Source organism: Camelus ferus, chromosome 31 (assembly GCF_009834535.1).
Source record: "Camelus ferus isolate YT-003-E chromosome 31, BCGSAC_Cfer_1.0, whole genome shotgun sequence".
Taxonomy (NCBI): Eukaryota; Metazoa; Chordata; class Mammalia; order Artiodactyla; family Camelidae; genus Camelus; species Camelus ferus.
The window spans coordinates 17,355,212-17,381,891 of NC_045726.1; the positions used below are offsets into that span (position 1 = coordinate 17,355,212).

Consider the following 26,680-nt stretch of genomic DNA (forward strand, 5'->3'; position numbering starts at 1 on the left):
ACTATGCATGAAATGTTCAGAGAAACAGAAGATGGAATCACAGAAACTGTCAGGCAATAGGGACTCTCAAAAACGCACAGGGCTCCTTGAAGAACAACAAAAACAAACAGAACTGCTAGAAATTTGTTTAAAAATGCAATTGGTGGGGGGAAAACAGGGGATAAGCAGATTGGATACAGACGAAGTGACAGTTAGTGAAGTGGAAGGCAAAGTCAAGGACATTGCACAGTGCAGCCCACAGAGAAACGGCAAGAGAAGATAAGAAGGGATACAGGAGATGAACTGAGAAGGTCTAACGCATGTTTAATAGGCATCTCAGGAGGAAGAAATGGTGCAGCCACTGTGGAACAGTACGGGGATTCCTCAAAAGACTAGGAATAGACTTTCCACATGACCCAGGAATCCTGCTCCTGGGCATATATCCAGAAGGAACCCTACTTCAAAAAGACACCTGCACCCCAATGTTCATAGCAGCACTGTTTACAATAGCCAAGACATGGAAACAGCCTAAATGTCCATCAACAGGTGACTGTATAAAGAAGATGTGGTATATTTATACAATGGAATACTATTCAGCCATAAAAACTGACAACATAACACCATTTGCAGCAACATGGATGTCCCTGGAGAATGTCATTCTAAGTGAAGTAAGACAGAAAGAGAAAGAAAAATACCGTATGAGATTGCTCATATATGGAATCTTAAAAAAAAAAAAAAACCAACATAAATACAAAACAGAAACAGACTCATAGACATAGAATACTAACTTGTGGTTGCCAAGGGGGAGAGGGGTGGGAAGGGACAGACTGGGATTTCAAAATGTAGAATAGATAAACAAGATTGTACTGTGTAGCACAGGGAAATACATACAGGATCTTGTGGTGGCTCACAGTGAAAGAGAATGTGACAAAGAATGTATGTATGTTCAGTGTATATCTGAAACATTGTGCTCTACACTGGAATTTGACACAACACTGTAAAATGACTATAACTCAATTAAAAAAAATTAAAAAAAAAAAAAGAAAGATGGTAATGCCTTGAAAAAAAATGAGTATTTTCCAGAACTGATGAAAGAAAAGAACCTGTGGTTGTCGAAGGCACAGATACAGGACAGCCACTGGCTTAGCCGTAAACATGTTATCTTGTTCATCTCCATAAGAAACTCCGACACCACAGTAGGTTCCCCTTTCTATCACTCAGTAACCCGGGCTGCAGACATGAGTCAAGCTGTCTACATCGCAGAGCTGTAAAGCCGTTGTGCCTGTCTGAACTTGACGCTTCCCCAAAAAGCAGCAGTTTCAACACTAACGCTGTCTCAACCAGTCCAGTAATACAGTATTTGGGGTGTGTTGCAAGGACATTCCCTACTGGACATATGGATGCAGGTGGTCCATCCTGAGATTATTAATCCACCTCAAACCCTGAAGTTCTTAATCTGGCTTAGATAGGCATCCAGCATCTGAAACAGGGTCAGATGTGGTCCCCAGACCAGCAGCCTCAGCGTCACTTGGGAACTTGTTAGGAATCCAAATTCCTGAGCCGAAACCCAGACCCAGTGAGTTAACAACTCAGGGGAGGCGGCTGAAATCTGTGCCATGTAAATCTGTGCTTTCTGCAGTCCTCCAGGTGGTCCGCACACGCACAGAAGGTTGAGAGCCACTGCTTGCGTTAACCGCTCTGGACTATGTCTCTGTCCCGTGGAATCCCAATGAAGGCACTGCTTTCAGTCTTTCTCCCTTCTCCTAATTAACCTTTGTTCCTTGCTCGTAGGGAACACAAGTGTACACTGTTACAAGCTATCTCAAAGTCTCTGAAAACTGTGCCACATCGTAAACCCGTTTTTTTTAGGGCTCCCTTACACAGAGTTGCGCGTGCACTGGAAAAGATTACTGACAGCTATTTCCAAAGAGAGGGATCCCTCTGCCAAGCAGTCCGCCTGATGGGATGGGGGAGCGGAGGGGAGGGCACTGGTGAAAGGCGTTGTTCTAATGGTCAAGGGTGTCAGGGATGGCATCTGGTGTCCCCAAGTCAGGGCTGTCCTGGAAGAGGACCACATGGCTCTGACCTGCACATCCCTGATTCTGGGTAGACTCAACCTGCTGACCCCCGCTGACCCCTCCCATCCTGTCATTGGTCCCTTTTTCCCTTTCAATGTGTCCCTGAGCAGACAATCCACTCCCTGGTCCACCCCTTAGGACCAGCAGGGACTTCCGGGCGGGTCTGACCGCCTCCCCGTCACCACTAATTGTCACTCCTGCGCAGCCCCAGGCCAGGCCACACTCAGGTCACAGTGCTGACCCCGAAGACTCTGCACCAGCACTCCCTCCTGCCCAGGACCCCCTTTCCCCTTCTCCATCAATCCTCTTCTCCTTATTGCTCAAAGCGAGGCTTAAGGGTCCCTTTCCCTGAGAAGATTCCTGCCACTGAGACCCTGTCCTGAGCAGTGGGGCTCCACTCATGAAGACGGTGGCTGGCCCTGCGCTCGGACACTCAGAACAAGTGGACTGACGGACAATAAACGAGTGAGTGGAAATGAAGATACTGCTCAATGGTCAGCAGTGTCATTAGCTGGATGGGATGACCGTGATGGATGGAGCGGGAAACACTGTCACACGTCACACACTCTGCAGCATGTCTCTCTGAGTTTAATATCCTCCCCCTAGGCTGGAAGCACGATGTGGGCAGGGAACAACGTCTGTCATGTTTGTCACAGTCCTACCACAATGCCTGGCATTTACCTGGTGGGATGCATTTATACTTTGTGGAATGAAAGCCTATTTTTGTAGCTTCCTTTTTTAAAACAGCACACTTCTAAAGTCAGAAAGTAGGAACTAGAATGAAAAAGGCATTGGTGACTTCCTGGTTTAGTGACTCCCTCGACAAATCTGAAATCCTCCCTTTTCTTTGCAACGTTAATTCAGCCACTTGCAGAACCACGATCTGTGTATTTTAAAGGTCGCTTCCGACTCACTCTTGACTCTGCGAGACTTGCAAGGACTTTAAGCCAGAAGCAACAAAACATTCACCAGGTACTAAACACAAAGAGGGTGCCAATTCCATTACTTTTCGCTTGCAGAACGTGGGCTTTTTACAGCGTTTTGTTCTGAGACACTTGACATGATGACATGAAGGACACAGCACATCACGTTTCAGCAGACGAGATGCGCTCTGGGCACGCGCACGAGAGCTCTTAGCTGCCCTGCACCAACCACAGCGTGAGATATTTCTGCACAGGAGGGTGGGCGGCCTGCTGACCGCGGCCTGTCCCCACGGCCTCATCTGGCCCAAGCAATGTCACCACGCGGCCGGAGGGTTTTGTACGACCTGTAAAAGATACTTAATTATAGCCAGAGAAGACTACTCTTTCCTCCACTCTGACTTCCTTTCTCAGCGTTGACGACAATCCTAAAGATGTACCTGCATTACTCACAGTGAGTTGTGAACGTACCAGAAGGACAGAGTTTTCTTTTTTGGGATACGCAGAAAGTAATATTACCAAATTATTGCCCAGTGAAGAGGCAGTCAAACACTAAGCAGTCAAAAGATGTCAAAATCAAAGGCACTATAGAGATGTATCAGGCACTTAAGTAGAAAATTATACTATTTTTTTCTAAATTTTGTATGTTTATAGTATTTATCAGCTTTTAAAAAATGTAATTTATTGTTATTTTCCTTACTTCCCAAAATATTGTATTTTGTGCCAAATTTTGTGTTCTTTTTTTTAAAGGGTCTCCAAATTGCATATGCTTTGTATCCCACCAATCCTAGAGCCCTCCCTTGAGGGAGAGGATGCAACATTTTTGGAAAGGAAGCTCTGTTTCCCTTGCCTAACAAATTCGTATTCAAACCACACCTGAGCCGTGACCAGTTTCTCAAACGGCAAACTGTGCCGTCAGGATGGGGCCTCGGAGAGCCGAGGACACGCACCCCCAACCCAGCCTGTCTGCTCTGCCTCTGTCCCTGGTGTCACCAACGAGGCAGAGCTCCGTTCCCCCACCCACAGGGCCCGGGCCGGGGGGTCCCCAGTCTGACTGTCCCCATCTGGCTGGGCAGGCCCAGACACGGACGGGTGTCTTCATCAGAACACCGCTGCCTTAACAGCAGACACTTAAGCTTAAACGGCAGGCATTTCATCCTCGTCGTCCTGGAGGCTGGAGGTCTGAGACCAAGATGCTGGAAGGGTCGGTGTCCGCTGAGAGCCTGCTTCGCGGTTCACACGCCACCTTCCTAGCGCCTCCCCGTGGCGGAAGGGGGAAGGCTCTCTGAAGTCTCTTTAATGAGGACTCGAAACCCATTCATGAGGGATCCACCTTGAGTTACGGCATGAAACCCACTGGCGGTGACAGAAGGCTTGCGCAGAAGGGACTTCAGTGCTGATGCTGTGAATCCCTTGATTTCCAGACAAAGGCTTAGGCGCGGGGAGCCCGCCCAAGGCGAACCACCTCCCGTGTGCTCCCAGGGCCTCGCCTCGGTGCGGGCGTGGAGAGACGCTCCCGTCTCCTCCTGTCGTAGACAGTCCCATCACGGGGCCCCCTCTTCATGGCTTTGTCTACATCATCCCCCAAAGGCCCCACCTCCACCTGTCATGCTGGGGGCTGCGGCTCCGCCAGGTGAAACTGTAAGGACACGAACACTGGGCCCGCAACGCCAGGCGATGCGAAACCGCCTCCGGAAACACCGCAGATGCCGAGAGACGGGCCGTAGGCCCGCACTGTGCGTTTCACCTGTAAAGAGCCTTCACGCCTACGTTCTGTATCCCCAAGCACAGTGCGAAGTCCCTGATGGCTTCTCTTCACAAAGCCGCTCCTAAACAGTCCCAGCTGAGTTCCCGGGGGAACGGGCTGGGGCTGGTGGCCCTGGGGTCCCCCGGTGTGGGTTTCGCTGCTGCCCATTCTCAGCCCAGACACATCAGGGACCCCCCCCCCATTCCAACCCTCACCTCTCACTTGCCTGACAGCCTCGGGCAGGCTCCCCTGTGCCTAAGCCCTTGTCTGGAAATCAAGGGATTCAGAGCATCAACAATAAGGTCCCTTCTGGCGCAGGGGTTTGGTCACCGCAAATGGATTTCACAGCACAATTCAAGAGGAGAGAAAACTGGAGTTGGCGGGCATCTCCTGGGCACAGCCCGCCCTGACGGTGAGGCGTCTCTGGGACAGAGCCTCCGCACTTCAAACCGCGTTGGTGAGGGTTTATAACCTCATCGAGCTCTCAGACCTCGTGGAACGCGCTGCCTCTCCACCCATGTTCTCTGGGGGCAGCAGGGGTACTGCCTTCCCAAGGCGGGAAGGGACCTTGCTACCCTGAGCTGTAACGCAGACCAGAGACTCTGGAACGAACGTTTATATTTTTGCACTGGACTCTTCAGGTTCGTCCTTCCTGGGAAATGCAAGCATTCAGCACTAGCTTGTGTCCCCCGGCCCTTCCCCTCTGTCTGTTAACGACTCCTCTCGGTTAACCTTCCACAAAGCGCTCAACATTAGGCAGGACCCGTTCACATGCAGTAACTTATTTTCAGTCTAACAAAGATGACCAGCGTGAGGAAACACAAAGATCAGGTTCTGGTTTTGAATCTGAAAGCCTCCTGGGTTCTTCATGTCGGCCAGTCACTGCGGGGAGGTCCCAGGGAAGGCCCGTCGGGCCGGGCAAGGCTCAGACCGGGTCACGCAGGGGGACAAGTACCTCTGAGTGTGCAGGGATGAGGGGAAGCAGCGGGGGTGTGAGAAGCGTGGAGGGGCGGCCAGTGGGAGCCAAATCGAGTGTAGAAGGGCTGGGAATGGGCCAGCGGGGGAACTGAAAGCAAAAACATCAGCCCCAAGCACGTAAAATCAAGCAGCAAGACGAGGTTGAACAAGGAACTGTAAACATCAGGCAAAGGGGATGGGGTGAGGTCCGCTCACCACGGACAGCACCCCGTGCCCTGAAATCTGCCTTCCTCCTCACTGCAGCTTGGCTGGGGACAATGCAGGGTGCAGGGAAACCCCAGCTCCCCACAATAAGGGCCTGTCTGCGCAGAAGAGACACCGGGCCTGCTCTGGCCGCCGTGCAGAACAGACCCACGCAGCAGGGCTGCACACCGGCACCCACTCCACCCCTCCTGCCGACAAGCACGAAAGGCCGTGCCGGTGTCAGCAGGCATGAGACGGTAAAAGCCCTGAAAGCACTGCAGAGAAATGAGCAGCACATTTTGGTTCAAGTGGGTGTAAGTGTGTGCGGTGTGGCTGGCGAACGGGCTCAGGCTCCCACCTCCGCACTGGCTCCTTTCTACACCGAGCTCATCGGGTCCTGCTGAACTTCAGCTGCATCTGCGCTATCACCTTCCTGAAGGCAGATGGACTGATGCCTGAGAGCCCTCGGAGGCCTGGCCCTCACCCTCCACCCCTCCCCATCTCACTCTGCACCAGCCACAGTGGTCCCGTGGTGGCCTGACTCTCTACGTGCACTCCTGCCTCCGGGCACCCACACAAGCTGTTCCTCCGTCAGGATGGCTCCCAGCTGCCCCTGGGTCTCTGCTCAAATGTCTCCTTCACAGCGAGGCCCTGCCTCACTACCCAGCGTAAAACAGGACCCTGGTACCCCAACAACGGCTGCTCTACCTGCTTCCTTAAATGCTCCAACACACGGTGAGGCCCCAGTCCAGTGGCTCAGCACCTACTTCCCTCACAGAGATGCAGCCTCCACCAGGAAGATGCCCCCCTCTCCACTGCCCAGGACAGTCCTGGCATCCAGTGCCTCCTGTGGACACAAGTGGACAAGCCCACAGATGGATAAGCCAGTTCACACGATCAGAAAGGAGGCAGGAGGCACGTTCTCTAGGGACACTTGGCTGAGGCCCGCCAAGACTCAGGAGGAAGGTGCCACAACTGTGGGGCTGGCTCAGGGCGGGGGGGGGGGTCCCGGCAGCACCCCACATCTCAGTGAGCACAGCTGCCCCCCAGCCAGCCTGAGAGCGGGGTTCCAAACGGCGAGCAGGCAGGAGGCCTTGCTGTTTGGATTCTGCACGCCTTGGGGCTGACTTCACACGCCCAGATGCCACGCACGCCGTCCTGTGACATCTGTGTTGGAGACTATTCCTAAGAAGACGGTAAAAGTCCAGACCTCAGGGGGAATGAGCTGCCAGGTGCCACACTGAGGGAAAAGGACATCTGCCTGCCACAGGATTCCTGCCCCGGCCACTGCTGTACCCACAAAACCACCAGTCCAGGCACGCTGTGTGCCAGCCAGGGCTGCCCTGCATTTGCTTTCAGGATCACTTTTTATTATATTTTTTTAAAATAGTTTTTTAAATGGAGGTCCCAGGGGTTGAACCCAGGACCTCATGCATGCTAAGCAGGTGCTCTGCCACTGAGCTGTGCCCCGCCCCCTCTAGGATCACTTTTGGAGAAAGAGGATTGGGCTTAAGATCATTTCTTTTTTTTTTTTTCATTTGTAAAACCTTCTTAATGAAGCATAACCCATGAAAAGTGCACAAGTCTAACGGCTCAATGCATTTTCTTATCACAAGAAACTGAAGAGAGTTCCCTGTGCTCTCCAGGAGGTCCCTGTTGTTCGTCTCTTTTATATACAGTAGTGCGTGTCTGGATTTCTTAAATAATAGGTATTATGGTAAAGTATGAGGAACATTCTTTCACTAGACGGCTGATCAGAGAAACCACTTCCATTTCTAAGAAGAGCTCCTAAGGCCAGCAGGGCGCAGCTCCCCGTGCCTGACCATTGGGTTCCACTGCTGCGCATGTCCAGGGCGAGGATGGGGCCCCCAGCCAGCACCTCTGGTGGGGCACGGAGCAGGGACAAAGACACAGGAGCGAGTGTGCCTCCGCTGCCAATGCCCCTCTGTACCCTCGGCCACAGCACCGGGGGAATAAGGCCGACATGTGCCCAAGACAGCTCCTTGCCGTCTCCAGGCCACCGACCCTGCCCCGAGGTGGTCTGCATCTCCAGCACCTCGAGGGAACAGAGCTCGGGATGCACTGCCTCATTGCAGAGTGGAAAAGGCTGGAGCCCACGCACCTGTTTGTGATCAAGCTTCTGCACTGACCTCTCGTATGACCGACTCTCAGCAAGTTTTCTTTCCCGTCCACCCTATCAGCACTTCTTTCCAAGGAAAGACAGAAGTCAAGTCTGAGATCTTGGGGCAAGATCTGTGAGCGGACACACCACGGTGTGACACCTTTCACGTCTGTCATTAAAAGCAGACTATGTGGCTGAATACGTTTTCTTTAAACGGCGTCCCTCAGGGCCCAAGGAGCGTGTTTGCTTTGGAGTCACACTGGGCAAAACAAATGCTGAATTATGTGGGACGGCTTTGATGTGAGACGTCAGTGTGGCCGACCAACACACTCATTTCAGATGACAGCAGTGACTCCTTCCCCGGGGTCACGAGGAATCCAGGATTGGGGAGGCTGGGTTACCCCTAACTGTCCAGGCAGCCCTGGCGGTAGGGGGTGAAGGGAAAAGACACAATACTTACAAAAACTTTCCATTTGTCTTTGATCCTATCAGCACGATCTGCTCAGATTCATCCCGAGAGATTTTTCCGTGGAACCAGGGCATTTTTTCGTGGGCCGTGGTGGCGATCAGCTTCTCCAGCTGGGGTTTCTGGCTGATGATGGCCTGCTCCAGAGCCTGACCCTGCCATGCGGAGAGGAGAGTGGAGACAAGCTGAGTGACAGTGACAAGGAAGATGCAGAAGGCATTTCCACTCTGCCCTAAGTCCTGACGCAGGAAAATGCAGTCACATTTATTTACCTGTTTGACTGGCTATTCAAGAAATAAAGCCGGTAGCTCGTATATATTACTTAAGTACCTTCGAGTGTATAAATAACAAAATGGATTTTAGAATGCAGAGGTTGGCCTTTTAAAAGCCACATCGGGCCTTAGAAGCCACCTGGCATAATCCATGAGGTCTAGAGAATGGGCCTCCCGCCCTCTCCCCACCATCGCCTCCTAGAACTGATTGTTCCGTATTAGCCTCTGGTCATTTAATCACCCCCAGGAAGGCTTCAGATGCGTGCAGCAAAGGAGACGTGCTTTTTCCCGTCTCCCTCTACATGGCTGCACCCTGAACGCTCACAGGCGCTGCCGCCTGTACCTGCAGGAGACGCGACCACAGCAAGAGGAGACGAACCTCGACAACACAGAAATGACAGCGCGGAAAACAAAAATGAGAAGGAGGCGGACAGCTGGCTGAATTCCCGTCCTCCTCGTCCTCAGCGGGAGAAACGCCGCTGTCCCCAGCAGCAGTGAATGAGGAATCCAAGGTGCTTACTCAAGGTTACAGGAAGAACCAGAAGGAGGGAAAAGAAAACCACAACCCCCCAAACTAGGAGATGGAGGCGACGGAAGGGAAGGGGAACGTGGAAGGGTTTCCTCGTGGATGGAATGAAAACCCAAAGCCGCAGCAGTGACATACCAGAAAGGTGCCCGACTTAAAGAGAGCAAAGGGCAGAAGCAATAGGGGTGCGGGATTCTGCTGCAACAGAGAACGGCCGCTGACACACGGCTGACTCGCCAGGACATCTTGCTGCGTGAAAGCGGCCAGTCTGAAAAGGCTGCATGCCGGGTGGCCCTTTTGTATGACATTCTGGAAAAGGCGCAGCTACAGGGCCAGAAAGCAGATGAGGGGCCGCCAGGGGCTGGGCCGGGGCCGGGCATGAGTGCCTAACGGGTGATGGAATTGCCGTGCACCCTGACTACACGGGGGGCTACGTGATGTCACGCACTTGCCAAAAGTCACAGCCCTGTACACCGAAAGAGGGTGTAAACTACACCTCAATAAATCTGATTTACCTGACTTAAAAAACGTAGAAGGCTGGTCTGAGACTTATTCGAGAAACACTAATAAAAATACTGAAAATGCAGGATCTGTCTGCAAGACTGAATTCAGTGCAGGACACACTAAAGGAGTAAAGGATGTGCAGACTCCTCAGAAAGCCTGCACTGTGCCGTCACACATCCACACGGACCGGACGGCACAGGAGGACGCGTGAAGCAGACACCCGGGGGATGCGAGGAAATCGGACGCATGAGTCAGAGCAGGAGACTGTCCACCAGCCTGCTGGCTCCTGACCTCAAGAGTGTGGCAGGAATGCAAGTTGTCACAACCCCGGGGCCTTCCTGGAAGACAATCTGTCAATACGTCCGAATCCCACACACCCCCCCTTCGCTGTGGCGAATCCAGCCTGTTCAGGGTTGTCCCGCTGATGCTGCATAGAAGTTGAGAAGGATGTTAGCAGCATCATTATTTGTAAATAGTGAGGGTATCCGTCAATAGTTAAATAAATTAGGGTTCACAGGAGGAAGTATCAGGCAGCCAAAAACAGGCTGACGCAGCCGTGTGTCGGCTGCTCTGCAGAGTTCTGCAAGAGGCGATTTGAGGCTGTGAAATCCAGTGCTGGGCAACGTGCGCAGTATGACCTTCTAGGGTAAATTAAAAAAAAAAACCAAAAAACCAGTATGTGCCTGGGACGCCTGTCCGAAAGGGCCAGTGCGAACCGCGTGGCAGTGGTTTCCTGCGGTGGAGAAACCCCATCGCTGGCGCCTCAGGCGTGAGCGCAAAGGAGGAGAGGCAGTCCCCCTGGAGGGGGGCAGGCTGGTGGCTGAGGGGAAGGGGGCTCACGCGAGGCCCTGGGAGGCGCGGCCCACCTGCAGGTTCCACGTCTGCTTCACGTATTCGCGGATGAGGTTCTCCTTCAGGTCCTCGAAGGGGCCGCTCTTGGGCTGCACACCCGGCGGCCGGTGCACGGGCTTGGTGAGGAGGCAGACGAGGCCGTCCAGCTCCTGGGAGTGGTAGGCGCAGAGCTCGGCCGGGCTGCTGTGGGCCCTGCCGCCCGAGATGGCGTACGAGCCGTTGAGCTCGCGCTCGATGGTGTAGTGGTGCGCCTTGCGGTCGTGCGCCACCGACAGCGCGAAGCCGCCCAGGTAGTTGCGGCTCTGGCGCAGCAGGTAGAGCCCGTCGCTCATGCCGCCCTGGACCAGGTAGTCCTCAGCCTCCTCCCGGGTGATGTTGCCGAAGAAGAAGGGCAGGTGGTTGGCGGTGTCGGCCATGCCTGCGGCGTCTCCTGGGGCCGAGGGCGCGCGCGGGAGTCCCCCTGGCGAAGCAAAGGCAGGACAGCGGTCAGGACCCGAGCAGCAGGAAGCGGTTTGAGCGCCGCGCCTCCAGCGCTGGAGGTGAGACCTCCCGGGGGTGGCGGGTGCTCTGCCGCTGGGCCTCAGGGCTACAGCCCTAACGAGTGCGCCTTCGTGTCCTTCCTGCCCACATTACCATCAGCTTCGCAAACACATCCCTGCAATGTTGGACCAAAACACAGCACATTGGACCAATATGGCCAAATTATTATTTATTCTTCTTCTTCTTCTTATTATTATTATTGTTAGTGAAGGCAGAGAATTCTGAGACTAACTAAAATGAGATATCCCCTTGCAGAACAGGGCTTAGGAGCTCACCTGACCGTCAGCAGGGCACAGGGGCAGGACCCGGGCAACCCACTGTTCTCTTGAGATGGAGAGAGCTGTAAACACACACTGGCCAGCCACCTGCAGGGAGGATGTTACCGGACCCCCACCCGAACACTCAGGGTCTACTGCGTCGTACGCTGTAACTGGACACCAGACACCAGACACCAGAGAGCTGAGTACGGGCCGCATTTTCATATCACGTAAGACCTTTGGCCGGGAGGTAGGATGGGCAAGCAGCTGCGCTGAGGCATGAAAAGTGACACCCGCCCAGAGTCCCAGGCCTCAGCGACACGCCGGCTGCTCCCCGCCCTCCCCCAGACCACTTCCTGGCCCCCGCCTTGCACCGTCCGAAGGGCCGATTTTGAAGACACAGGGCAGGTTCCACATTTGATGGGGACACTGTCACAGAAAGAGATGCTTCTTGCACTGAACAGACGCACACTCCAGAGGGGAAGTGCGAAGGCAGTGGATGCGCTTTTGAGGGGAAGACTGACCAGCTGCAGTTGTAGATAAGAAGGATCGATACTGTCCGTCCCAGAAGTACCCAAAGTGGTGCACATCTCAACCCGAAGGGGCTTGTCGTGGGCGGAGAAGTATTCAGATGACTGCACCTGTGTGTCTAGGAGCGAGGCACCTGCCCCTTCGTGTTACACACACAGAGACATGTGCGCACACACTGCAACACACACACCCCGCCCACATACAGAGACACAAACCCATGTGCACACACGATTACATGAAACAGCCTCTTCTCGATATGCATTACACTGCAGAACGTAACACCCGCCTGGCGGGGGCAACAGAATTTTCTCCAGGCAACATCGCCAAATCAGTCTTCCCGAGCGAGCCCCTAAAAAGACACGGCTCGTATAATAATTTTCTCGTTTGCATCTCTTAAGATTTGACTGTCGATGATTGATTTTTCTTCGTCGAGGTTTCTAACCATTCATCTCGCAACAAGCTTTTGTTTTCTCTTAAAAGTACGGTCCACGTTGGCTTTTAAACAAGAGACATCCGCGAGACACCGAGAGCATCTCTGGGAAGACAGGGAGCTGATGTGTCTTTTGGAAGCAATGCTTCTCCTCTGCTTCTGTCTCCATCTCAGGCCAAGCCCTCTGTGTTGGTGGCATTGTAGGTTTGGCCCCTCCGAACCCTCCACCCCCTCCGTCCCCCATGTCATATTGGAGGCTGATGTATTACCCGACTGCCTTCCCCAGCCCAGGCACTGCCCCGGCCAGGAGCCCAGAGTCCTTTGAGGGTCCCTGCTTTCTCTCCGGCTTCCTTCCCAAAGGGCTGTCTCTCTGTGTACGCATCATCACTGTTCGTTCTGACGCATCAACTCCGCTACACGGCTGTAAGCACCGCTCGCCTGCCGGCCCCATCCCTGGCAGGCCCAGTCCACGGGCTACGGCTCCCCCTCCCGCCCCCTTGCTCACACACCCCCTCTGCTTGGGGGACACGCTGTCTTGTACGCCTGCCCCAGACGCACCCTCCTCGCAGCTGTCCCCACTGCTCGGGACCCCATGCAGAGCTGCCACCCACCACTGGCCTCAACTAAAATCTTGGGTCTTCAAAAACAGTATTTTAAGTGTTTACAGACATTTTTTAAAACTTTACATGAATCTGAACAATGATCGTTTTTAAGATTCATTGGTTTGCCACTAATATTTGAATCGGCGCGGGCCCTCTGCTTGGAATCCCGCGGCGCGGCGAGTCAGCGTGACATGACGGGCCGTGATGAGGCAGCCCCGTGCTCCAGGCCCGGGTGGATCCTCCGACTCGCCCCTGAGCAGGCGGCACCTTTCCGGCCTCCCTGGGAGGGCGCAGGCCTGGCTGCTCCTGGAGACACAGTGCCTGGCCCAGCAGCCCTCCCCTTCTGATGGTGCGACTTCCTGCGCTGCAGGTGACGCTGGGCGTGGGCCTGAGGAAGATGCCCTGGGCCCTTGCTGCTGGCGGTGGTTTTCATAATAGAAATGGTTTATCGCGAGGACAGCTGAGGGCACGCACTCCTGGGCTATTTAACTTGGGGGGTGAACACCAGCTGTGAGGCCCTGCTCGCATCTCCTAAGGACCAGCTCCTGCCAGCGGCCGGCTGGGGCCCTGTCCATGACACGGGCCACGGTGACAGGAGACGGCCACCTTTGCTGCAGCCACCGTCCACAGACGCTGCGTGGCCACACTGCTGTCCTCAGCCCTGCTCCTCAGGCACCATCCCTTGCTCCGTGTGATAAATCAGCACAGACTGCAGCTTCCCCGACGTGCGATGTGCCGTGCGCTTCCCTCCACCCGCCCATCGACTCGGCCCCGCCCTGGGTCCCAGGCACGGACTACGTCTTCCTTCTCCTTGGACCCCAGGGAAAGCCCGTAGCTCAGACTCCATTTCACAGCCTTTGGGATAATGTTCTCAGCAGTGCCTACAGCTTGCTGCCTACTTTGCGTGTGTCCACTTCAACATTCTCAGTTCTCTCTCTCCACGTGTGAAATCACTTCGCGGTCCCCACGGACCAGGCCCCTCAACTCACCCCAAACTCCACCAGCACCTTGGTTGCGCACGTCTGCCCAGGTCGCCTCGCAGTGGAGCTCCTCCACCCCCCATCTCTGCCTGGTCTCTGCACTGCACTCCATGAACCTGCTCCTACCATTGTCACCAACCTCTAAATGGCCAACCTCAAGGTCACTCCTCAGGCCCCATCTTGCTTGACCTCCCGGCAGCGCCGGACGCGGCCCAGCGCCCCCACATCAGGGGGTCAGCCTCTCGCTCGGCTGACCCCTCTCCCCTCCGTGGCTCCTTCCTTCACGTACTCTGCGGCCCAGCGGCAGCCCCCCCGCCCGTGGCCCCCACTGCCGCGGATGTGCCTGCGGGTCCCACCCGCACCTCTCTCGCCTGAGCGCCCAGCCTGAACGCTGCTTACCTGGCGTTTCCACCTCAACGTCCAACAGGCCACTCAGCCTCCAGGAGCCCCCAACGGGGCTCCCAGTTGCTCACGCACGGCCCTCCCTCGGCCCCTCCTAGCTGAGGAAACGCCACCGACTGCACCCAGTTAACGGGGACGAGACCCTCGGTGCTCTCGGGGCCCCTCGCTCCCCCTCACCGCGCACATCTCAGCTAATCCACTGGGTCAGAAGAGAGCACGTTTTCTTTCAGATGCGTCTGTCCCACCTGCAACGGGCCCCCTCGGGAAGCAGGGAGCTCCCTGCAGGGACCGAGGGGCTCCGTCAGGCGCTGGGGAGTCTCCAAGGAGGCTGGGCCAGCTGGTCTCCAGGGAGCCTCACCAGTCTTCCTCGGAGATGCACCCCAGAGCCGCGGCTCCTCCCTGCTTCCTCCAGCGCCGCCCGGGGGCGGGCCCGCCGCCTCGCTCTCCCGTGGACGGAAGGCTTGCCTGCCTCCCGCCCGGCCCTCCTCGCGGTCCGCTCCTCACACAGCAGGCAGAGTGACGGTGACAGGCCGTCCCCCTCTCCCCCTCGCGCCCCAAACACCCATCCCCTGGCCCTGGAGCCCTGCTTGGTTTGGCCTGAGCTCCGCCCCTGCCCCCCACATCTTGCCCCCGTCTGCCGGAGCTCACCCGCCCAGCCATACCACCGTCTTCCAGCCCTGCTCACTGCCCTTGCTCCCGGCTGGCTCCCTCCTTCCCAGGCCTGTGGTCTCAAGCCCATGTCACCTCCTCAGAAGGGGGTGTGTGCGGACGGCCGGGTCTCAGGTGGCTTCGTGCCCCCGTCCACCTTTCTCTCATCACATCTCCTTCATCACAGTCACCACGAGCCCGTGCTCCCCCCTCTAACACGTAAGCACCAAGGTCTGGAAGTGTCGGCTTGCACCCCAACAGTCAGGGGCTCCCCAGATGCTCACAGAACACCTGCTACAGGGAAACACGCCGAGCATTCCTTTTTAGAGCTTCCACACACACATGCTTTACATTCTAACTATAAACGCTCACTGTGTGGCTGTGTTTTGCCCCGGGGGGGATTACGGTGCCAGAGTCAAGAGCCTCGGAGAATAGGCACCCAGCCCCCTTCGAGAGTCCCCGGTCCCCAGTGGAGCCCCGGGTCCCTGCACGGAGCTCGTGGCTTCCTGAGGGGACCCCTCCCGGTGTGGGTGGGACGGGTGTGACTGGTAGGAAAGGCTTTCTCAGCGAACTCTCCTCCTCCAGCCCCATCCTGTTTGCCCACAGGACACACAGAATTCTTCGAGTTCCTATTCCCCGAAACAACCTTCAAGCAACCTGCTGGCCGCTCTGCTCCAAGTTCCCGCATCTTCCCTCATCTGACACTGTCCGCAGAGCATGCACTCAGCTGGTCCCCTGGACCCGCACAATCCCATTTTCCCCAAGACCCTCTTAAAACCGTAGCTGGCTTTGATGCTGCCACTGCCAAGATCTAAACACACAAGTGCACGGGGCCCTCCTGGGCTGCACCGGTGGCCCCCAGACACGGCCCCGGGTGGCCCCAGCTCCCGGCATCCACTTGGGCTTCTGGTTAATGAAAAGGCGCCCTACCACATGCGGTCAAAGCACGTTCCCCAGCCTCGATTTACACACTGACGGCTGCCTTTGCCCCTCACACTCCTTGTGTTGGTCTCACCCATTTCCATCTGTCACCTTTCATTACATCAGCACAGGGCGTACCGGCTTTCTCGACCTCGGCACTCCTGACACCGGGACTGGATCAGTCTCTGCTGTGGGGGCTGTCCTGTCCGTTTCAGGCCGGGTCGCTGCGAGCCTGGTCTCCACCCACGACAGCCAGCGGCCTCCCCGGCTCCCCAGTCGTGCCAGCCGTCTCCAGACACTGCCAATGTTCCCTGGGGCAGCGTCCCCAGGGGTCCCCTGGCTGGAAGCCACTGTGTTCCCGGTTTGGGCTGCTCACAAATCGGATGTGTTCTTTCCGTTGCTCTAGCATCTTCACTGATAAACTGGATAAATGAATATCCCCTTATCTGATTCATTACCATTGTCACTCTGAGCGCAGGACAGGGAGGGTTGGAAAGGGACAGGGCCCTGGGGAGGCGAGTGTGCACTGGACCCAGAGGCAGCAGAGCGGGGGGCAGAGCAGAGGCTGAGAGTCGGGCAGGGTGGCGCCTCGTCCCAGCTCGCGTGACCCAGGCACATTAGCCCCACAGTCCTGTGCCTGTAACTAACTGCAGTCGTGACAGAGAGTGTCGAGGGGTACCCCTGGCAACTGGCACCCCGCGAGTAAGGGTTCCAAATGGAAAATCACGGGATGGTGAAAGGAAAGGCATGGGGAGCACCTGACAGGGGAGAGAGAGAGACTGCGCCTGTGTGCACCCCACAAACAGACTCAGAACTGAGCTGGAGACAACGCTTTCCCGCTTGAAAACCCTGCCTAGTCAGCTCAGGCTTCATCCTGCACTCGGTGCGCTCTGAGGGGTTACATCTAGAAAAGAGTCTTTGCCTTCCTGGGGCTTTGATTTTGGCGGCCCCAGCCCCGAGGAGCCCCACCAGCAGCCTGCAAAGACGAATTATTGTGACAGTTGAAACCAACGAGCATCCTCGTGTCTTGCACCTTTTACTTCAGCAACACCGTGTCCTTTGGCTCTTCCTGATGTGTTACGGTCCCCCTTTCAAGCAGGCTCTTGTCATCCACGTCGCCCACCCCGGGACCAAGGCTCCCTGCACAACCGTTGCCCTGTAAAGTGCCTTTAGCTGGAAAACATCACCTGTGTGGTTCTATCTTATCAGACGGTAGTTTTGTAGCCAAAGCTCCCCAACATAAACACAATTTTTCAGATAAGATTTGAGCTAATTATTTTTTGGGAAAAAAAAAAAGTCATGTTTCTGGGGGCCGCCTGAGTGTAAGATTCGATACAGCTGCTCACACCAGGCTTAGCAGATGGAAAAAGCTGTCTCAAACCCGTGACTCTGGTGGAAGGAAATTTCATCCCCTGCAGAAGAATGACCAGCGCGAAGTCAACGTGATGAACAGGGCTGGGCTCTGCATCCCCCCCCACCCCCGCTCCTCAGCCCACCCCAGCTTTAAAACCTCCTTTTCCCTTGTCTGCCTCCCCAGAGACATTAGAATAGACAGATACTCCACGAGGACCAGTGTTTTAGCCCATCGTTCCCTGCTGCTACCCTTGTGGTTGGGAGGAACAAACCTGCCTCCATGTCAGCTCTGTTCCTTTGACTCTAACCCTGGGCTCTGTCTCCTGGGCTCAGTCCTGCTGGTTCTGCACCTTTTGTAAAAGACTGTTGCCTCTAGCCTGAAATAGACAGGAGAGCCCATTCTCAAGGCTCTGGCCTGTAAGGGTGTAACACTTTCCCATTCACATAAAGATAAAAAGTTGCAGAACAGAAAAGGAGGTTTACAGGGACACCATGACCTGATCCACAGGGATGGCTGCAAGAACAAAGGATTCTGACACCAAGAAGTTTGCACCAACCAACCACACCCTGTCCCCTTTTTAGTATAAAAGGAGCCTGAATTTTGACCTGGGGAAGATGGTTCTCTAGGACATTAGCCCCACATCTTTTCAGTCTTCCCGCTTTCTGAATAAAGCCTTTTTTCCTGGCCCCAAGACCTCATGTCCTGCTGCACTGGCCTGTCTGTGTGGCGAGCAGAATGAGTTTGGACTCAGGAACACCCTAAGAATGGACCTCCACCTTGCAAAGCTCTGTGGAGACTTAAAATGTACACCCAGCAGGCAGCCTCCAAGATGGCTGCACTGATGATCGCCTCCGGGTATCCAGGCCCCCGTGCGGCCTCTCCTGCACAGACAAGGACTGACCACGCAGTGACACTGTGGGATGCTTGACGCTAGCCTGTCAAGGCTCTTACAGCCTTTCCCTGGTCTCTGGATTGCTCACCCTGGGGAGAGCCAGACGCCAACTCACGAGGGTGCTCAGCAAGCTCTTTGGGGAAACGGAGGCGTCCAGCCAACAGCCAGGACGGAGGGGGCATCTCGGAAGAGGGTCCTCCAGGCCCTGATGGGACCTCAGGTGATGCAGCACATGTGACTGCAGCCTCATGGGAGACCCCGACCCAAACCGGACCACCTCAAATTGCTGACCCATAGACACTATGAGGGGTAATCAATCAGTGCTGTTGTAAGCCACTAAACTTAGGGTAACCTGTTACAGAGCAAGATGTAACTAAGACCGCACGTGGACTAGGGCCGGGAGAGAGAAACACTGGCCCTTCATAAGTATTTGAATCGTCTGATGACAAGCAAGGCCCCCCAGGCCGGGGAGTGAGTGAGGCTGGGTTCTGGTGGAGTCACAGTAGAACTTTCTGGTACTAAGGAGGGAGGAGGAGATAAGCCTCGAAGGTCAGGAGGGAGAGGCCCAGTGGATGCCCCTAGGAGCTGCCGCCTCAGTCTGCTTTCCTCCATCCCCATGGAAGATGGTCAGAGGCACTGACCCCAAACGCTGCAAAGGCCACGATACCGGAGCCTGAGATATTGCAGAGCTCAACTGTCAGATGAGTTACTGCCACTGGCCACGTCGTAACTCACCCATCTTCAGTTTCCTCTCCTTCCCGTCTTCCCTCCCTCCCCACCGTGTCGGCATGGCTACTCTGGGCTCTGTTCTCTCTCCATCCTACGCAGGAGACAAAGCGCGCGGTCGGCCCTCACTGTCTGCAGTCATTACATTCTATAAAGTCACTGGGAAACAATGGATTTTCAAATACTGAACCAACGCTCCGGGGAAAAGACACCGCGAGCTTCCCGCGAGCCTCCGATCTGTGACAGTTTTGTCAATAGATCAGTACACAACCTTGTTATATGTGTGTTCCTGTTTAAAGAAACTTCACTCGTATATATTGCTGACTTATGAATGCTGCGCTCACAGCCGCACTATAACTCAGGCTGGAAGGAAGCTTACCTAGCGCATGCTTCTCCATAAGGGACATCACAGCCTTCGTGCACTCAGAGACATCAGACAGCACTTCCGCAGGATGACTGGGGCCACCCAAGATCACCAGCAAAAAGCACCCCCAAAATGCAAAAAAACCATGCCACTAAGTAGACCATGAAAATGCGCCTGTTTGCAGAAGGACCTGAGAGATACGAGGGCAGGACGTCTCCTGGTTCAGCCTCAGCTGGGAACGTGCATCCTGGGAGACTCACGTTTCTCGCTGGCCTGTGCACGTCCACACATGAGCACACAAGGGCAGTTAGGGATCGATGCAGGGGTGGCAAATATAGTTCAGCGAGGAGGCGACTTCACAAATCTGGAATCCGTGAATAAGGAACTGACTTCCCTCCAGTCTCCCCCACCTGCCCAGAAAAGCCCCCACCTCGTGGGCAGATACACAGCGATGCCTGAATACAAGACTATGTTCTTACATGTCTTATTCTTGTCCCCTAAACCTGTGTTCATTTCAGGGCTTTTCAACTCGGCATGGAACAGTACTTATGTTTGTTTGTTTTTTTTAAAATTCTGTCTGCCCTGGTTATCGCCAGCCCAGAACTGCGCTCTAAGGAGTCTGCTTTTCTTAAGATCCATCAAACCATGGCTCCTGCAGGTGCTGCCACGTCCACAACAGGGTGCAGCCGTTTCTGCTTCCTGCAGAGAACATTTTTAACAGCACTTCGCACACTAAAGCTGGCGGATTTCTCACCGCTGGGCCACAGTTTCCCCACCTAATGTGGACTGAGGGGACAGCGGCAGGAGTAAATGGTACTCTGGGGACACGACACCTGGGGACAGTCTCAGCCAGCACCCCACCATGCAGGGGAACAAAATCAGGACGTTGCTAAAAGGCATCTTGGCTTATCGCGTGCAAAGCCACCCAGCCATCCGTCAGTGCACAGAAGCCCTGATACAGTTTGCCTGGGAACTTCCTGGCATCTAGAAGCCGAGAAATGAAGCATTAGGATTTGGGTAAAAGGACAAATTTCCCCTGCGGTTTTGATTAATTTTCATAAGAAAGAGGAAAGAGCCGGCCCAGTGGGAAAAGAGATCTTGCAGGCTGATTAGCTGTGAGGAAGGACCAGGCAAACGGGGATGCGGTGGGACCAGCCCAAACAGCGCCAGCAGACTAACCCTCCACTGGTCTGCAGAGGGCCCCGGGCGCTGCCTTCTGCAGCAGGATCTCACCGCCCAAGAGAAAACCCATGTGCAGACCGATGGCCACAACACGGAGACACAGAACCCCCAGCACACAGCCCGAGCCGGCCCCATGTCCACCTGGCGTCCTGCGTGATACCAGCTTGCCCTTTGGGAGGCCACCTGCAGGGCTGTCCCCAGGTCCCCTGCGGCCTGCTGGGCCGGTCAGACCTGGCTTCCCGAGGCAGACCCAGTCACCACGATTTCTCAAGAGCGGCCCCCGTTCTGCATTTGCGGTAAGAAGCAACAGAGCTTCTCAGATAATGAGACACACATTTCAGAAACAGAATGTAAATCTAAGGCTGGAGAAGATGACGCTTTACTAATATTTAGACACAGAGGGGATGTTTCAATACGTGAAAACGTTATCCAGACCTTTCAAAGTTGAGTTCTTTGGCCTTGCCGTCGAAGCATGAAGGTCCTGAAAACGTACCCAGGAGAGACGGGTGTGTCTCAGCCAACATCTGGATTCTCCAGCTCCACAAGGGATGTTAAGGAACTTCTTTTCTGTGCCAACCCAGTATTTCTCCCTCAACGTAATTAGCACAAATCACAGATATCATGCCTGCATAAATGTTACCTCTCCATGTAAACATTAACTCTTAACGTATTTGGTTACAGATAAGCAAGTGGCCCACCATAAGTGAATTTAACTTGAAAATACGAGTCATTGATTCCCTCAGTATGCTTGCTGAGACCTACTATGGGTAAATCATTTTTGGGGTGCCATGCGGAATAGAAAGGGGGCCGTTCTGCCTCCAGACAGCAAGCCAGCAGAGGTGGATCACGGGTGGCAGGACCTGCTCCAAGGGCCCTGCTCCCCTCCTGTTAGGATCCAGGATCTCCACTATCCACACCTCCCCTGGCCTCCCAGCACTACTGGCCAGAGCAGATTCGGCTTCCTGGCAGGAGCCCTTGCTCACCATGCCGTGCGTGCACTTCTAGAGTGTGGCCCTCAGGGCCCCACCGCAGGCTCAGCCTTGGAAATGGGGGTCCCCTCCCAGCTCGGGTACACAGGTACAGCATAGAGATGGCAAGCCTGGGCTTTAAACAACTTCCTATTGATTTTCAAGCACCCTCCCATTGGAGAACTTCTGCCGTCATCCGCTATTTCACTCCCCCAGTGAGGCTGGCAGAGAGAAAAATGAGTTGATGACGTCTGCCTCCAGGATGTCGGGGTTGGGGGGGCAGGAGTCAGGGGACGGGACGGAACTGGGCTGCCACCTGCCTCAGCAGGGAAGGGTCCCGAGCTGTGCCTGCTGACCCCTGGGCAGGGAAATCCCGTTCCAACCCCATTGGGGCGGGAAGGTTACCCCTGCACGACTCCTGCACCAGGCTGGATTTATGCGCGAGTCATCCAAAGTGAGCTAGACTTAGCGCAGACTCAGTGAGCGGGGGCTCGCGTCCAAGGTGTCCCTGGGTGATGCCCCCCCGTGCTCTCCTGAGCAGAAAAGTAAGGGGGGGGTGTTGCAGCCACTGGGTCGAGGCCTGGGTTGGCCCCCAGTGGGACCCAGGATGTCCCCCTACCCCATGCACTTCACTCAGGCCCCGTGTCCTGAAAGTCGCCTCATCACGCACTCTGCTCTAGGGAAGGACGAAAGCCGCAAAGTCACAGACGAAAAACCTCACGCTGAGAGGGGCCGACAGCTCTCACCCGCCTTCTCTTCACCTGTGCCGGCCACACAGGGAACCTGAACAGGCAGCGAGGTGACCGAGTCCTCCCTGGTCCTGCTCCAGACGGCCCTCCCTCCAGCCCCGTTCCCGCTCAGAGAACAGAGACCCCTGGCGAGGCCGTGGTCACCTCGCAGTAGCCTGGCCTCCCCGACCCTGCTGGGGGCGACTTGCACAGGTTTCCAGGCCCTATTTTACTTCCCTGGGCCTCCGCCTCATCCGTCCGACACTTGCAGGGACCGTGCAGCTGCTGGAGAAAACAGCCCCCGGATTTAAATGAAAGGACACGCGCTATCGAGGGTTAAGACACCCAGGAAGCTGGGCTACCTGTGTATTCAAAGCCACCGTCCCTTTTTTGTAGTCGGTGAGAGAGTAATTGTGGGTAACTCAAGATTGCCAGACACTATAGAGGCTTATGACAGTGTCCTTAGATTTCATAAACGTGTGACATAAATATTCCAGCGCTTCGCTGGGTAGCCAAAGCTTCTGTGAAGGAGGGAGCGATGGCTTGAGCACAGAGAAACCGCAGGCGAGAACAGGATGCAAAACGCCTGAACCCCCTCCTCCCCACTCCCGGGCGCATGTGTCTGGGGAGCGCTGGCTGCACAGGGGGGAGAACACAGGCACAGACGTGACCCTCTGCCACCCGGGCGCGGCGTCCTCCCCGCGGGCCCCACGGCGGCAGAGCGCGAGGGCGCCGCTGGGGAGGCGTTGATTCTGAGCACTGGTCTCCCTGCGGTTCTGGCTGGAGCCGCAGAGCGGACGCGGGGCGCCCGGGCGGGAAGCGGGCCTTAACGCCAGGCCAGCGGGGATGGCGAGACAGCCCAGGGCGCCGGTGCTGCCGGGCAGCGGGCCTTCTCCCCCGGCCGCAGCCAACCAGCCCCGGCACGTCCACACGGAGCAGCGCCCGGGCCGCCGGGACCCAGCGCCGGGGGTCGGGGGGGGGGGGGTGCCGGCGAGGGCGCGCGCCCTTCCGGGGGTCCTCGCTAGGCCGCCCCAGGGAGGGCAGGCCGAAGTTGTCCTGGCTGTTTCATATTTAAAAAAAGGCCAACATTGTAAAATGACTAACTCAATAAAAAAAGAGTAATAAAATAAAATAATAATAATAAATAAATTTTTAAAGGGAGCATATACCAAAAAAAAAAGAAAGAAAAAATAATAAAGATTAGAGAGAGAAAAAGACCTTTCAATTTTTAAAAATTTTCATAAAATTCTTACTTTTACTCATCTTTTAAGTTTAGTCCGAGAACCTTCTATTTTCAGTGTGAGAACCAAAAAATATATTTATTTATTTTTAACATTTTTTATTGATTTATAATCATTTTACAGTGTTGTGTCAAATTCCAGTGTGGAGCACACTTCCTCAGTTATACATGAACATACAGATATTCATTGTCACATGTTTTTCAAAAAATATTTTTAAAGTTAATTTTTTGCTTCCGTATCACTAGTAGCTTATTAGTAGCATGTAAGTGTACTTTCCATTGTGTCTGCTGATTGCACATCCAAGACAACGGCTGAACTCTCTAATTTGTTCTAATACGTTAAAAAAAAAAGTTCTGGAGTTTTATACAGCCAATCACAGCACTGTAAATGAAAACACGTGCATTTCTTCCATCTTATTTATTAATTTATTTGTCTGTTTGTTATCTAGTCACCAGCAAGAAATTCAAATGCAATTTTTGCTCCCCTAAGTGTGAGCAGCTTTTTCTTCATAATGTCAAGTGGAATGCAGTATTTATCTTAGAGAGATATATTTTCTGTAGGCCTGTTTTTGTAAATAGATGTGATTCCTCTAACTTGAGATATGGGAAATGGTTAATCTGTTTTAATTTTGGATAAATATTAAAATGAAAAAGAAACCTAAAAACAACAACAACAAAAAGGCCTCGGGTACTATAAGTACCAAATTCCACCTTCAGCAGGTTGGACTGAATAGGAGAGAAATCCTAGGAAAGGCTTGCTGGAGACGGCAGGACACTAATTCATGGCTGGAGACTGGAGAGGCAAGCAGACACGGTCTTTACGGCAGGGAGGCCAGAAGGGTCCCTGACCCTGCTCCCAGATCCTCCTGGCCGGCGGCCACCCATGGTACCAGCAACAGACACAACTGCACAGAGGGCTTTCAGGAAGCAGAGCTTGGGTTTCTCAATCCAGGCTGTATGGGAGAAGCCCTAGCCAGGCTTCACCCTCAGTCAGGCAAGAAGACATCCCCAGAAGTGTGAGGTGGAGAGGCACCGTCTGCAGACGCCTGAAGCTGGAAGGAGTCCAGTGGGTGGTTTGCTGGGGTGCGCGAAGATGTGTTCAGAAAAGTTAACAGGAGTCAACCTGCCCCCGAAAGCCAGCAAAAATGACAGCTGTCTGCAGAACACATCATCATTTTACAGGTGGTAAACCCGAGCCACAAAGAGGTTTGTTTAGTGTTGATAAGGAGATGACAAAGATGACAAGGATGGCAACGAGAGGCAGCTCCATCGCGGGCATTGGCTGGCCCGTGTGCCATCCCCAAAGGACGTGGCTACTGTCATCCTCAGCTCGCAGACCTGGACACTGGGCTCAGAAAGGTCAGTTACCTCCGGAAGAACACCCAGGAGGCGGCAGGAGAGCCAGTGTTGGAAGCCAGCCCTCTGTTAGCTGCAGTCTTTGGAGACCCTCAAGGGGGGTGTGAAAAGACACCTCTATCGGCACATCCAAATGCAAGCTCAGGGCTTCTCCAGCATCGGCGTCACTGGGAACTCGTGAGAAACGCAAATGCTCAGGCCCCCTCTGTGGTAGAATCGGAGGCTCTGGGGCTTCGGTGGGGCCCCGGGACTGTGTTTTCACAAGCTCATGTTTGAGAACTTTGGCCCAAGAACTCCACCCATGTCCCTGCTCAAGACAAACATCTCCGTCCTCTCAGAGAGCTCTCTCCTCTGCACTCCTGAAGGTAACACAGCGACGGTTCCATGCATCTTACGCTCCAACCTTTCAAACGTGTCCACTCTTCAGGCGAAACCCGATCACACCACTTCTCTGCTAAAGATCCACTACTGTCCGTCCTCTGATCTCAGGGTAGACATGCTCCTGTCCCCCAGGGTCCACATCAGCTACCCTGTGTGATCTCACTCCCACTGTCCAGTTGGTACAGCATCATCAGATGCTTCCAGACCATCCAACCCCCCTCAAGGTGCCACGTGCCTTCCTTTTGTAATACTGACCACAGTTTTCGCTTAATTTTAGTTTACTTTACTTAGATGTGTGTGATTATTTGACAGATTCCTGTCTCCCTGATGAGGGCTGAGATTATATCTATTTATCTCTCTCTCTTTTACTTTTAAAATAAATCTTCCATTTTAGGATGCAGCTAGATTTACAGAAACATTGCAGAAGTGGCACAGAGAGTCTCCATGTGCTCCACACCCAGCTCCCCTGTCAGGAACGTCTGACATGACTCTGGTACGATTAGTGAACCAGTTGTGACAAATGATAAATTAAAGCTCATACTTTATTACCTGCTTTGCGTTTCCTTAGTTTTTACCCAATGTCTTTTTTTTTCTGTTCCAGGACCCCACCCCAAACGCCATATTGTATTTAGTGGTTATGCCTCCTTAGGCACATGTTGGCCACGGCAGGTTCTCCGACCTCCCTTGTTTCTGATGACCTTGACAGTGTCGAGGTGTATCGGTCGAGCAGTTTGCAGAACGTCCTTCAGGTGCGGCTTGTCCGATGTTTTCCTCGGTTGGCCTGGGGGTTATGCGTTTTGGGGAAGACAAGGGTAGAGAATTCTCCTACAGTTTATCAAGGTGTGCGCCACCAACGTGATGTCACCACTGATCTTAATCTTTGATACTTGGCTGAGGTGGTGCTTGTCAGGTTTCCCCACTCTCAAGTTGCTCCCCCACCCCATCCCCTTTCCATCCCATCCTCTTTGGAAGCAAGAAACTCTGCACAGCCCACCTTAAGGAGAGGGAAAGTGCATTCCACTTCCTTGAGGGTTTGAGATTCTTCTGCAGGGATAGATTTATCAATTCTCCCCTACTTACTTATTTATGTAATAATTTGTTTTTGGAAGCATAGATTCAAGGATAATTATCTTATCCTTTAGGTTATAATCCAATACTATTCTATTTTGCTGGAGACACCGTCTCCAGACGCCTGAAGCTGGAAGGAGTCCAGTGGGTGGTTTACTGGCATGTGCAAAGATGTGTTCAGAAAAGTTAACAGTAGTCAACCTGTCTCCAAAGCCAGCAAAAATGACAGCTGTATGCAAAAAGCATTATCACTTTACAGGTGGATAAATCCATAAATAATTTGTCCAATGGTTCCAGCTTGGCCATGGGGAGCACTTCCCACTGGCCCCTGCGTCCCTTTGACACACCTGCATGACGGTGAGGTTTTCTGTTTTGTTTTTTGAGGTCTTCCTTACTCCTGGCACTACAAGATACTCCAGGCTTATCTTCTCTATTTCTTGCTCCCGTCCCAGGATCTGTGAGTTCTGTATTCCTTTTCATTGA

The 26,680-nt window shown here is 54.1% G+C and overlaps 1 protein-coding gene across 2 annotated transcripts in view; it reads right to left on the reverse strand.

Annotated features, from left to right (window-relative positions):
- The window catches only part of SYK (spleen associated tyrosine kinase), a 90,555-nt gene that overhangs the window by 39,038 nt on the left and 24,837 nt on the right, over positions 1-26,680 (reverse strand). For both annotated transcript variants that reach the window (XM_032471118.1, XM_032471117.1), the window contains exons 2-3: positions 10,642-11,087; positions 8,468-8,628 (exon numbers count right to left, since the gene is read on the reverse strand). In XM_032471118.1, the coding sequence (XP_032327009.1) occupies positions 8,468-8,628; positions 10,642-11,043 (563 nt within the window). In that variant the 5' untranslated portion in view covers positions 11,044-11,087. The remainder of the gene's footprint in view (positions 1-8,467; positions 8,629-10,641; positions 11,088-26,680) is intronic.